The sequence below is a fragment of the Xenopus tropicalis genome, chromosome 2 (genome assembly GCF_000004195.4).
Source record: "Xenopus tropicalis strain Nigerian chromosome 2, UCB_Xtro_10.0, whole genome shotgun sequence".
Taxonomy (NCBI): Eukaryota; Metazoa; Chordata; class Amphibia; order Anura; family Pipidae; genus Xenopus; species Xenopus tropicalis.
The window spans coordinates 158264489-158277725 of record NC_030678.2 but is presented as its reverse complement, the minus strand read 5'-3'; the positions used below and the strand labels follow the sequence as shown (position 1 = coordinate 158277725).

The 13237-nt window shown below is 41.9% G+C and overlaps 1 protein-coding gene across 4 annotated transcripts in view; it reads left to right on the top strand.

Moving 5' to 3' along the window:
- The window catches only part of cenpj (centromere protein J), a 39358-nt gene that overhangs the window by 13822 nt on the left and 12299 nt on the right, over positions 1-13237 (top strand). The window contains exons 1-3 of one of the 4 annotated variants that reach the window (XM_004912073.4): positions 9063-9272; positions 11309-11787; positions 12078-12201. In XM_004912073.4, the coding sequence (XP_004912130.2) occupies positions 11389-11787; positions 12078-12201 (523 nt within the window). In that variant the 5' untranslated portion in view covers positions 9063-9272; positions 11309-11388. Of the gene's footprint in view, positions 1-818; positions 5644-9062; positions 9273-9623; positions 9763-11308; positions 11788-12077; positions 12202-13237 lie in introns of those variants that run through there. The other 3 variants (XM_031897275.1, XM_031897274.1, XM_031897272.1) reach the window with 3 other exon arrangements.

The following is a 13237-nucleotide window of genomic DNA, read 5'->3' as shown; positions in this document are numbered from 1 at the left end:
ATAAACCATATATACCAACATCAATTTTAGTATCACAATAGCCTTGGATACTATGTTTGTTCAAGAAATCATCCAAGTCCCTCTTAAAGGGCATTTTGATAATAATTCCACTGGAATTTTTTAGTATTAATAGATCAATTAAGGGTTAAGTTTTAATCAATTGGAGCCAATCCTATTCACAAACATGAAAAGTGATGCAATTAGTTATAAGTGCACTTTTCAGATTAGTTGTACTGTAGGATTTCATAAAGAGCTCTCATAAAATGCAGGCAATATTTTTTTTAATAAAATAAAAGACCTATTCACAGTTTACTTTAGGCTTTTTGTGAGGACCTCCTTAAAGGAGAAGTAAAGGTAAAAACTAAGGAAGCTTTATCAGAAAGGTCTATGTAAATACAGCCATAAGCACTCACAGAAAAGCTGCACCTCTATCAAAAGAAGTCCTCTATCAAAAGAAACGCAGGATTTCTTATTTTGTGTAAATATGTTCTTTGGTATCAGACTTCCTTTCTCAGAAAAACCCTTCATTCCCAGGCTGCAGTCTGTGCAGCTCTCTCCTCTATCCCTTCTCCTCCCCTCCCCCCATAAGAATTCACTCCCCCTCCCATCAGAATGTGTGATCTATGCTACCAGCAGCATGAAAGCTAAGGAGACCAAGCTAAAATGGCAGCTGCTATCTTAAACGAATGGAGGGAGCTTTTAGGGCTGTTTACTCAGGTATGGTAAAGCTTTCTGCAGAATAAATATAGCCTTCTAGCTTGCACTAATGTGGTGAATCAATTAAGGATCTCTATTAAAATGCCAGCAATGTCTTACAGATTACCAGCTCTTGCCTCTGGATGACTGGACTGAGAGCCATGTCAGGGACTGGCTGCATTCAATTCGAATAAAAGAAGAGTACGTGGCCAAGATGTTTGAAGAGGAGGTGACTGGACCGGTGCTGAAAAAAATTACAGAAAAGTATCTGAAAAAGCTTGGCATGAAAGCAGGACAAATCCATCTCTTACTGGTTAGTAGGGATGAACTATGTGTGCAACAGAGCAGTACAACAGCTGAACAGAAGAAGCTCCTGTCAGGGAATAATGACAAACACCCCAGTGGGAAAGACAAAGAGACTGTGGAAAGACCTGCTCAAGGCTCAAGGTCAGAATCCCAAGAAACTGTTTCACAAGAAACTCCGCCGCAACCATCATCTCAGAAAAAGAAAAAACAAAAAGGTAAAAATGTAAGTGTGGGGGGTACCAGTTCCGAGGGCAATGCTAAGCACCCACTCACAATGAGCAGCTTCCGGGAATTCGGTACGGAGGACAAGACTTTCACCTACATGAAAAACCAGCGGCTGTCTCCTGAGACTGGAGTTATTGACCTAATCAGGCCTTGCCATGAATACAAGTCATTTGCTACGGCAGCCACGTTGGACAAAATGAGATTACAGGCAAAGTTCTCTGCTGAGGTGTTCAAATTTGCCACTGCTTGTCTGAATGTAAGAAGCAATGGCACAATACACTTTGGTATCATGGACAGTGTTGAGGATAAGGGCTATGAGCATGGGCAGATTGTTGGCATTGCCATCACCCAGCTAGACTGGTATGTTGATGCATTAAATAACATGAGAGAATGCTTCAAAAACCCAAGTGAATTTGCAGCTGCTAGGCTGTGTATTCGCCCCCCAATATTTATTGAAGTCTACGACAAAGATTCTGATACAAAGGGATTTGTTGTGGAGGTTGAAATTGAAGCCTCATTGGTCAATGTAAAAGATAAAGTGTTCCAAGTGTGTTTGCCTAACATCACTGATAATAATAAGATTCGTTACAAAGAACCAACTACTTATGAGCGAAATGGAACAAAGTCGGAGCCTGTAAATACAGGAGAGGAACTGAGTGCATTTAGGCAAAGGTTACAGGAAGCAGACTCTCGCAGGGAGGAAGCAGAATCCAGGGTCACCTCTGAGACCAAGGCTGTGGAAGACTTGGGCAGAAAGCTGTCTGTGCTTATTACCAACGGCAAGCAATATTTTGATGGCTCCCACTGGTATGTGATTGTCACAAACAAGTTTGGAGAACACCATATGCAGCACCTTAAGTTTTTGATGCATTTAAACATATTATGTGTTTTTGATTTTGATCCGGATTCTGACAGCATTGGGCTCTGTTCTAAGTTCAAAGAGTTCCACGCCACCAATATGTACTCTCTAGAGAGCTACTCTAATGAATGTGGAAGGAGTAAGGACGAGATCATTAGCAACCTGTGCTTGTTTAGACAAACCTCTTGGATATTTTGCAATGGACGCTCAAACTTTCTAGGTCAAGACCAGCCTTGTAATGAATATACATGGATCAGGACTAAAGGGAAATACTTAAATAGGGCAGTTTCTTTTATCTGTGAAGAAATCATTACCAGGGCTTCTTTCATTGTTCTCTTCATGCTGATGTCCCCTGTGGAAAAGCCAATAGCAGATGCTTTCTATGAGTTTTATAGAGAGATGAATGGCCTGGATTACATGCTTTGCATTGCAGAGAATAAAGAGCAGTATGAGAAATGGGCCAAACTAGCACAAGAGACTTGTCCGAGGGAAGATCTTGAAAAGAGAAGCATTGTGGGCATGCAATTAAGTCACATTGATGCTACTATCCAAGCAATGATGCCTACTACAGATTACCAGAGAAACCTGCCTGTTTCCACAAATGGGCTGTGCGTTCTGACTGTTCCTGAAGAGGAGAGAATGCCCTCACTTGATATATTATGTGTAAATGAGTGCAACAACATTAACATAGACCAGATGGACAAAGAAGAACTGAAGAAACTTGAAAGCTCATTTTATCAAGGAGGGAAGATTAGCTGGAAACATCTATGGCTTGCAGAACACAATCAATTTGGAACCGTTATTGAGCGCAATGGATGCACAGAGGTTGAACAGATTCTCAAGGATATCTTGCACAAAAACACAGTAAAGCTCCCAGTAGCTAGAATAAACATTGCTCACCAGCCAGGCAGTGGAGGGAGCACTGTAGCAAGGCAGATTCTTTGGAAATACAAAAATGATTTGAGATGCGCCATAGTAAATTCCTCCTATTCAGTTGCACAAGTCTGTGAGCACATCATAAGGTTTCGTGAGTATGAAGAAAAGGAGCCCAACAAATGCCTTCCTGTTTTTCTTCTTCTTGAGGACTGCGATGAAGAGTATATTGACGATTTAAGGCATGACTTAGGAGAAGCTATGGTATATAAAAAAATGAACAATTTAAAGCCACGCTTTATCCTTCTGAGCTGCAAAAGGTCTAATGACCCCCAAAAGCTTTGTGCTGCCTCTTCTCACGACACTGTTGCAATCACTCACAAACTCAACAGCAAGGAGCAAAAGCTATTTAAAGCAAAAGCTGAAGAACTTTCTGCAAGTTTCTCATCTGAACTTATCATTACTTTTGTCTTAATGAGTCACGGATTTGAGGAGAAATACCTAAAAGACTTTGTTAAAAATGTAATGCATGATATTGATCACTCTTCCAATGTCACAAGATTAATAAGATATGTTGCACTGTTGAACCATTATGTTCAAAATTCTTACATTTCACTTTCACACTGTGAAGAATTTCTTGGGATTAAGCCCTATCTAAAAGAGAGCCAACAAAAAGATAATCTGAATAAGGGTAAATTGAAAAAACAGGGCCGACTGAAGTCATCAGCAAAACAGCATTCAGAGAAGGGGAGCGAAACTACTTCCTCAGTTAGTGACCATGAAAAGTCAAGAATGGAGTCACTGAGCCAATATAATTTTGTAAACAGTTTAAATAATCAGGCACGATTACTATTCATTGAATTAAGGGAGTCCACCACTTGGATCTCAGGCATTCGCATCCTGCACCCACTAATTGCAGAGGAAATCCTTGTTCAGTTGCCCAGAACTTACCTTCAAAGTAAGATTGCTATGGACCTTCTGGATGAAAAAGCACTTCTCTGTCACCGATTTGCCAGAGAAGATTTTGTGAAGTTCATCAGACAATTGTTTTTAAGACGCCACAAGAAAAGCAGAGGGGATATTGTAGACAGCTTCTTTTCTCCCTTAATAGAACATGTCTGTAAAGCTGAAAACAATGTAGAAATGGCCATTAATCTCTTAGAAGTCGCTTATGAGCATTTTGATAAATATCCGCTTTTTGCACAGCAACTGGCAAGGATACATTACAACAATGAAAAGTTTGAGGAAGCCAAAAAATGGGCAGAAACAGCTAAAGCCAAGTTACCAAATGACTCTTTCATTTTGGATACAGAGGGCCAAGTATACAAAAAATGGTTTAATGTAAATATGAAAAAGCACCAAAACAACATCTCATTCGAAGAAACAAGCAACTTGATTGGACTTGCGCTCAGGTCCATGGAATGTTTCAGGGCAGCGGAAAGGGCAGCAGGATCAGAGACAGAAACAATCAATAATTTGGGGTACTTTGGAGAGGTGGAGGTAGGTTGTCGTTTACTAGAATTTCTCTCTACCCTGGAAATATTTTCCAAAGAGGACAAAAGCAAAAATACAGAACTGCTGGAGTACCTGCTGACAGACCATACACCTGAGGAAATAAAGGTACCTTGGAGCAGGCTGCATGGTCAATTAAAAGGACTTTACCAAAACATTTTCGATGCTCTAAAGTGGATATCAGAAGAAGTAGGGTATTTCCAAATGGATAAAATGGACGATGGTGAGCCCACTAACAAAAGTGATGATCATATCAACAACCCAAGAAGGTGGTTATTAAGAAAAACAAGGTCATTTTCCCAGTATTTTAGTAACCAGCTTTTGACGAACGTGAGTGATTCCAACTTACACGCTGTAAATGAATTTGTTCAGAAGATGAGGATTTATCATCTTGGGGGTGGAAGTGCTGCTACTATTCTTGCCTTACTGTCAGATCCAAAAACTGAAAGGCCAGCAGCAAAGCTGGAGAGTATCATAGATAATTACCCAAAAGATATTGGACCTCACTCACTAGATGATATAGATTTGATCAACTACATCATGTGCCATATTGCTTTAGGGTGTGTGAATTCAGAGTCCCCAAAACTTTTGCCCTTTCAGAAGCTCAGAGATCTTTGCAAACGATTTCTGAACCAGGAGAAGCAGTTTCCCCCCAGTGCCTACTTTCTAATATTCATGCTCTACTGGCCCGATGACAAGTTTCCTGAAAAATATGGAGACAATACCTTAACAGCTGCAGGCCAAACAGCAAAGCGACTACACGATAAAAGGCTTAAAAACGTCCCTGTCAGGAAGAAAAGGACCAACGTGCACTTCTTTCTTGGCCATGGCTACGGGTTGCAGAAATTTAAACACAGGAGTACTATAGAGAAGCACCTCTCTGGCCCTTTAAATGAACGGGCATTCAAATGGGACACAGATCCGAAAAATACACTAATGCTACAGACCACTTTAAAGAAAGTGCCTGGCTTTACAGAAAATGGCAAGGTTTATACCATGAGACCCAGCAGTAAGAACCACATTGAGGTGCTGCCCCTAAACTATTCCTCTGTGCCTCACGGCAATGAAAACATCACATTTTACCTGGGATTCACATATACTGGGCTTGTCGCCTACAGCATCCAGATAGCAGGATAGAAGTTACCATCGAGAAATGGGAGACAAATGATTAAATAGAATTTATTTGCAATGTGAGCGTCCATTTTATCCTTCTATACATGTTCAGAAATCATATTGTGAGACTGGCATTATCAGGAAGAATACTCATCTGGTTCCAACAAGCAGCAACTTTTGAACTAATCATTTGACATGACAGGAGCATTATTTCTTAAATCTGTCACTAGTTGAAGCAATGACCCTTTAACTAGTTAATAATAATAATGTTCCTTTAATCTGTTTATCAGTCAAACTGAAGACTAGATGAATATTTTTTCATTATCCTGTTAAAGTCTACTAGACTATATGTACTTCCAAAACCCATTTAGTAATAAACACTTTATACCACAACCCCAAAGAAAACTAACAGTGTGTCAAAGACATCAATATGTCTTTGGAGGTTCTAGCTGTAAAACCTACCCAGCCCCCCTTGCCCCTACGTGCATCCCCCACTCAATTGCATATAAATCCTGTCTCCCCACCCAATCTTATACCTGAGAGCCAGCAATATGTGGAGCAATAGAAGCAGACAGTGGTCCATTCCCCCCCCCCAGCAACCACAGGGTCTGCATCCTCTATTGTTACAGCACTGCTGCAGCATTACTATACGTACTTTCTATTAGTTAAAAAATAGCATACCACTAGGCATTTTCTGCTCTATGGGTTAGGTTAAGGGCAAATTAGCTTTGGGATTAATCAGACTCATCGTACCCTAATGTCTTAATTTCTCCTGGCCAGATAAGCTGCTAAGAGTAAATGCAGATGGTAAGAGTCAGCAAATATGTATAGTGGCACCCACCTGCCAGCAATTTGTTTATCCCTGCCCCCAAATGCATGTACAGGCACCAATAGTGATGCAAGCATGGATTTGGCACGATATGCTGCATTTTGTCATTGGCAACATTTTTCACGAAACTACTGCGAAAATTCACAGCAAGAAAAGATTTAGCGAGGGAGAAAAAGTTACAGTTGTCGCAAAAAAGTAATGGTCGCGTCAAACAAGTCACGGTCACGTCCAAAAATGCAGTATCCACATTTCTTGCCATTTCACTAATTTTGCACCAGAAATTCGCCTACAGACAAAGCACAAGTACAGATGGGTATATTGCCCAGAGTTCAGGTTACAGTGCATTCTGTGTGTCCTCCAGGAGTTAAATGCAGAACCTGTACCAACATTTACTGGCCTGCCCGATGCCAGTGTTATTAATAGGGAATCTAATATGTTAATATACCAACTTCCAGTATTATACAAGGCTGTATGTGTGTGTATAGTAAGGCAAGTTGGTAACAGGGATAGGAGCTGTAACTCAGGAACAGTGCATATAGTAACGCAAAATAGTGCTAGGGAAAGGCGCAATAGTGTGTACAGTAAGGCAAGATGGTACCAGGTGAAGGAGCTGTAAGGCAAAATGCAGTCAAGGGATGGAGCAGTAACTGGGCATAGTGTGTATAATAAGGCAAGATGGTTTCCCAGGAGCTGTAACTGTGGGATAATGCATATAGTAAAGCAAGATAGGGTCAAGGGAAGGAGCTATAACTGTGGCTAGTGGGTATAATAAGCCAAGATGGGGTCAAGGGAAGGAGCTGTAACTGTGGGATAGTGGGTATAATAAGCCAAGATGGGATTAAGGGAAGAAGCTATAACTGTTGGATAGAATGTAGGCAGATGGTTGTAGACAACCCCTAATAGTTGTTTAGGAGCCTTTCTTGGCCTGCGTTTATCCTTGGGCCAAGAATCAGCCTGGTGTGTCATAAGCCTAGGAGTAAACTCCATGGCTGATTTTGTAGTATGGTGTTGGATCAAAAAAAAAAAAGAAGCATGGGTCAATATATAATGGCACTCAGAAAAATCTGATGTATAAACTACATGAAAGCTTTGCCATCCAACGTGCCACAGCTGTTAAAAGGGAACGCTGCATGCAGCGCCTGACCAGATACAATCTGATGGTGTCTGACAGACTTTATTCTTCTCACTGAAATACAAGTGTCAGATGTAGCTGCAGGAACAAACCCCACTGACTTGATCTGATCAACATTCCAGCTGTGGGGATTAGCAGCACTGTATTCATCATTCCACCCTAAGCACCGGATCTGCGCAACCGCCCACAAGCCCCAACGCACGTGCACAGGCAGTGACATAGGAGCGTATTTATTATACTGTGTAAAACTAAATTACCAAATTGCTGTGTAAAATAAAAAGAAAACAAGCTGTGTAAAATAAATGGAAAAGATTGCTGTCTGAACACCGGATATTACGCCATTATTTTTAAGTTCTGGTGGAAGAAAACACGCATAAAAAAATTACTCAGATTTTACACCTGGCGACGTGTGGCGAACTTTCCTGCCGTTTTTGCACAGCATAATAAATATGCCCCATAGTACGCAGTAGTTAGTGACATCATATGCACTTTAGCCCTCCAGGTACAGCAGGGAGAATGATATTTTTTGATGCCATATAGGCACCTGTGCCCCCCATGCCTAGGTACAGGGCCTTGAGTGCCTATATGATAAATACAGCCTGGGGGGAAGGGGTCAGATTTTTATATAAGATCTAACCCATTAAATCTTGTCACGCAACAGCCCATTTCGTGGGATAAAAAAAGACTTAAAAGTTCCCACACGTAAACCTCTGCTTTAACATGACTTAGCGCTTAATACCCTGCATTCGTGGCGCCACTTCTATATTGTGCCCTCACCGCACTATACCAAACTATTATTGGAAAAGAGGCGCTTGCGAGGGGACATGATTACTCTGTACAAGTACATTAGAGGGGATTATAGGCAGATGGGGGATGTTCTTTTTTCCCATAAAAACAATCAACGCACCACAGCCCCCCTCCCTTTAGATTAGAGGAACGGAGCTTCCATTTGAAGCAGCATAGGGGGGTTTCTCACGGTGAGGGCAGTGAGGTTGGGGAATGCCCTTCCTACTGATGGGGTAATGGCAGATTCTGTTAATGCCTATAAGAGGGGCCTGGATGAGTTCTTGAACAAGCAGAAAATCCAAGGCTATTGTGATACTAATATCTAGTTAGTATTAGTGGTTGTATATATAGTTTATGTATGTGAGTGTATAGATTGGTAAGTATAGGTTGTGTGTGCTGGGTTTACTCGGATGGGTTGAACTTGATGGACAATGGTCTTTTTTCAATCCTATGTAAACATTAGATAAGACCCTGACAGAGTCTGACAAGTATAATGTATTGACCCACATTATTTGCGTGTCTGTATATCATTATGATCACACTGTAAATAAAGAGCAAAAGAATGTGCCCATCCCGCTATCTACACGTCCGCCAGCAGCAACGGACACACAAAGCCACACTGGCCCTCAGCGCCTCTGCGGCCACAACTCCCGCCTCTTTATGTTTCCCTGGTTACAGTTCTACTTCCCAGTATTCTCTGCGTTGCCCAACGTACGTTCCATTGCGCAGCATTCTGGGATACGTAGTCAAACTTCGGGTTATTTCTCTGTTGCTGACGAACGATTCCACGCCAAAGAACTACGTTTCCCGGCAGGCCTTGCGCACGGCTTGTCAGTAGTGGTTTGTTTGAGAAGGGATAGGCCCGGAGCTAGAGCGGGGCATTTAATATTGTTAGTGGCGTTGGTGCCGGGTTGTGCAGTGGAAGGCGGCCGTGGGGACAGGTACAGGATTACTTTATTTGTGCTTTTGTATTTAAATGGTTGAGTAATGTGGAGGGATTGTTCTCACATATGGTGTCAGCTCTTGTTAATGTATCCTGAGAACCTCTTCTAAATACAGTTTCCAGGTAATCTGCGCAACAATCCGTTCTGTAGCTATTGGAGCCGAATGGAAGCCCCACTCATGCTTATACACACACATTTATATCTATGCAGCCTGTCACTGTTATATCACCAACTAACTCCCACTGCTGCTAACAGGTGCCAGGCTCCTGGAGGCTTCTGGGAGTTGTAGTTCGGCAACTGGGCGTCCAGCAGGGTTGCCTATCCCTGATATCATTTTACACCCCATATGCTTGTACTCCCCCTTTAACCCATGAGCAGATTAAGCGCTACCAGGATTTGGCCACAGTCTGTTGTTTTATTGGTACTTGGGGATTTCTAGATATTCCTTATAATATGGAACCCCAGGAATAAAGCTACATTACCACAGGTATTACAAATATTTGGCAGTTAGTGTCTTTTTATATTGGCTTATTATCCAGTACATTGTATTATTAGTTTAAGCAGTACAGAGTTGGGCCTTGCTCGCTTAGATATTCTGAGACCATTTGCACCTGATTTTCATTTTTTCATGATTTTTCAGTTATTTAGCTTTTTGTTCAATGGCTCTCCATTTCAGAATTTTTAGCAGCTGTCAGGTTGCTAGGGTCCTGCTTAATAGCAACCAGATAGTGGTTTGAATAAGATACTGAAATATGAATAGGAGAGGGATTGATAAGATAAGTAACAATAATACTAAAATTGCAGCAATAGTTTTTGGCTGCCGGAGTCTGAAGGATGGAAAGAGTCAGAAGACGAAGGCATATAATGTGAAAACTATAAAAAATAAATAATGAACACCAATTGCAACATTGCTATACCATTTTATAACGTATTAAAAGTCAACGTAAAGGTGTAATGCCCAATACTATTTTGCCCCAAAAAACTCTTAGTAAGTGCTATGCCCACCACACTAGGAGGGAGCTCCTACGGCGGGTAGCCATGTTTGGTGATACCATGTGCTTTATGAGCAAGTTTCCTCACGGTGGACGTGCTGCCTGATCTTATGTCACATGTGAGCGAACTACGGTGGCTTAAGGTGGCCATACCTGCCAATATATGTCCCTTAGACCAATTCGGCAGTTTATCAGCCCGTGTATGGGCACTAACGACGGGCCTGTCCGACTGACATCTGGCCTGAAATCGGGCAGGTTAGAAAATTAGTCGGATCGGGGACCGCACCGGCTCGTTGATGTGGTCCCTGAACCGACGGATGCCTATACCCGTCGTTCTAATTTGATTGTTTGGTCCCAGGGCCAAACAACTGAATTAGCCAGATATTGCCCACCCGTAGGTGGGGATATCGGAAGAAGATCCATTAGCTTGGCGACATCGCCAAACAAGCAAGCGGATCTTAGCGTGTATGGCCACCTTTAGTCTTTGCAAGGGGCAATTTTTTGGGGATAAAACTGTAATCTATCAGCCGATGGGGGGGGAAGAAGCTTTCATTGATAGGAGTCCTTCATATTGCGTGACGCATACATCTCATTGGGACACCAGTAGGATCCTTTATCCTGCACATTATAGCTGCCAGTTTCCCAAAAATTTCTTGTTCCTATTATTGGTCTCTTTGTTGGACATCGACTTCGGAAGGCAAATTTTAAAAGATCACATTTATCCATTTATGAATTTTAAATATATCAAATTACAATTTTATATGAATCACATTGAATAATTGTTTAAGGGCTCTGGCACACAGGGAGATTAATCGCCCGCGACAAAACTCCCTGTTCGCGGGCAACTAATCTCCCTGAGTTGCCTTCCCCTGCCATCCCACCGGCGACACTGCAAGTCGCCGGTGGGATGGCACATAATTCTGCATAAAAACAGCATAATTCTGTTTATCCTCATTAGAGAAGGTATATCTGCTTTTTTTTTTTTTTTTTTAATAAATGTTGCCTTTTTCAACTATTAAATTTTTTTAATTTTGTACATAGATCCGAATCGCGCTGAATTACGGACCGCCATGCTCCTCGTGCTTATTCAGTGGATCACAAGATAACCCAATATCCCAGAAATGCCTTCATCTTCTGATTTTACTGGAGAGACTAATTTTATGGCACAGTACATGTCAAATATGGCACGCGCTGGTGTATATTTAACCAGTGCTTTTCCAAACGTGGAGCCCGACCAAGACTACCCCATGCTACCATCATTACAGGGGCTCCCTGGCTTCCATATACCTCCCCACTTTGCAACCAGAGGCAGTTTGCAGAGGGGAGACTCTCTTGAGGAGGATGACAGCTCATATTCAGGAGATCAGGACTCTAACCTTATGAGTGATCAAATGGCGGCTGCTCATGTTACTGGGGAAGATTCCATTGTCGACTGGGAGGAGAGCCAAACTGGGGCAAAAGTGATGGGAAGCGACTGCAGGCAAGATCCAAACGACCCTCTTTTGAAGAAGTTGGAGCAGGTAATCACCATATGATGGTTGCATTATATATTTTTGGGGGGAGAAATGATGCGCCACTTTTGGTTGGTTCAGACACACAATAAATCTGTAGGATCATAAGAAACTTCCTTCTGCGTAAGATGCAATGTAAGTTCCACTCACTGTGTATTTGCCTTTCTCTTCTGCCTCTTTCCAGCTTTAAAATGGGGGTCACTGACCCCAGCAACAGCATTTCCCGGCATGAACTTTTGGCTTTGCCAATGGGCATATGCCTCCCTTCACTTTCTAAATTTATTTTGTTTTTTTTTAAGTTGAGGGAATTGCAACAGCAGAAACAAGATCAACTGAAACGCCAGCAAATGGAGCAACTGCAAAAGCTTATGGAGGAGCAGAAGATGCTGCTCAGCATGGTGTCCAGGCAGGGGCCGTTTATGGGTAGGTAAAGTTGTACGTGAGTGAATCAGTAGATTAGATCTTTGCAGCACAGATAGAAGCATTTGGTTCCCTCCATATCCAAAAAGGGAATACAAAAATCATGTTCATGGATGCAGTTGATCAGTGGTTGCTACATTCATAGGGAAAAAAAAAAAACGCACAACACACTCTGCTTCTGGCAAAGAGACCAGGATCTTCCAGTGTTCCAGGCTTGGTACCTGCTAATGGGTTTGATCACTAATGTTTTTCAGTAGCTCATTAGGTCTTAATTTGGCTTTAATGAATGTTCTAAATGGCTCCTCTAGGGACCTTCTGCAGTTCTTCCAGGCATAGTACTGTACTTTCTAGATTTCGTTTCACTTTCAGGTGGAAAACGTTGGCCACCATTTGCCTCCTCTACTTAAAATTTTTGAAATGAAATTCTTAGCACTGCATAGGTGGGCTAATGGTTTTCTTCATAAACTTATTATTAGTCCTCGTATGGAGACGTTGTTGAACCTGGCAATTTGTAGTTTACTGTTGCTTTTAGTGGGTGATGCTTCAGTGTTGTAGAGCTATGGGAGGAAAGGGATGCCAAGCCTTGATCTGGAGAGGGTAAAGGAAACAATATAATCTCTTGGTAAGAGTAGCTACATAGCTAAAGGCAGCCATACATGGGCAGATTGTAGCTGCAGATTCAAGTGTTTTAGACCACCAATGGCCCTACCTGACTGATATTAGGCATAGAATTGCTCAAGTGTCAATGGTACAGGTTTGATTCTTTTTAGTGAGAGTGGGGGCCATATCAGCTCATTGATGCGGTCCTTGCTCCAACTTTTCGTATTTCATTTGGCCCTAGGTCAAATGATCACAATAGTGCAATAGGTGGGCAAATCAGGGAAAAGATTGTTGTTTGGCAAAGTCACCAAACAAGCGTATTGTTCCCTCGATATGCCCACCTTACCATGTATGGCCACCTTAAAATAAATACAGAATGGAGCCCAAGTACTGTCATACTGTTTAGAGAACTTAGAATGTTCTGAAGGAGCACAAGGCC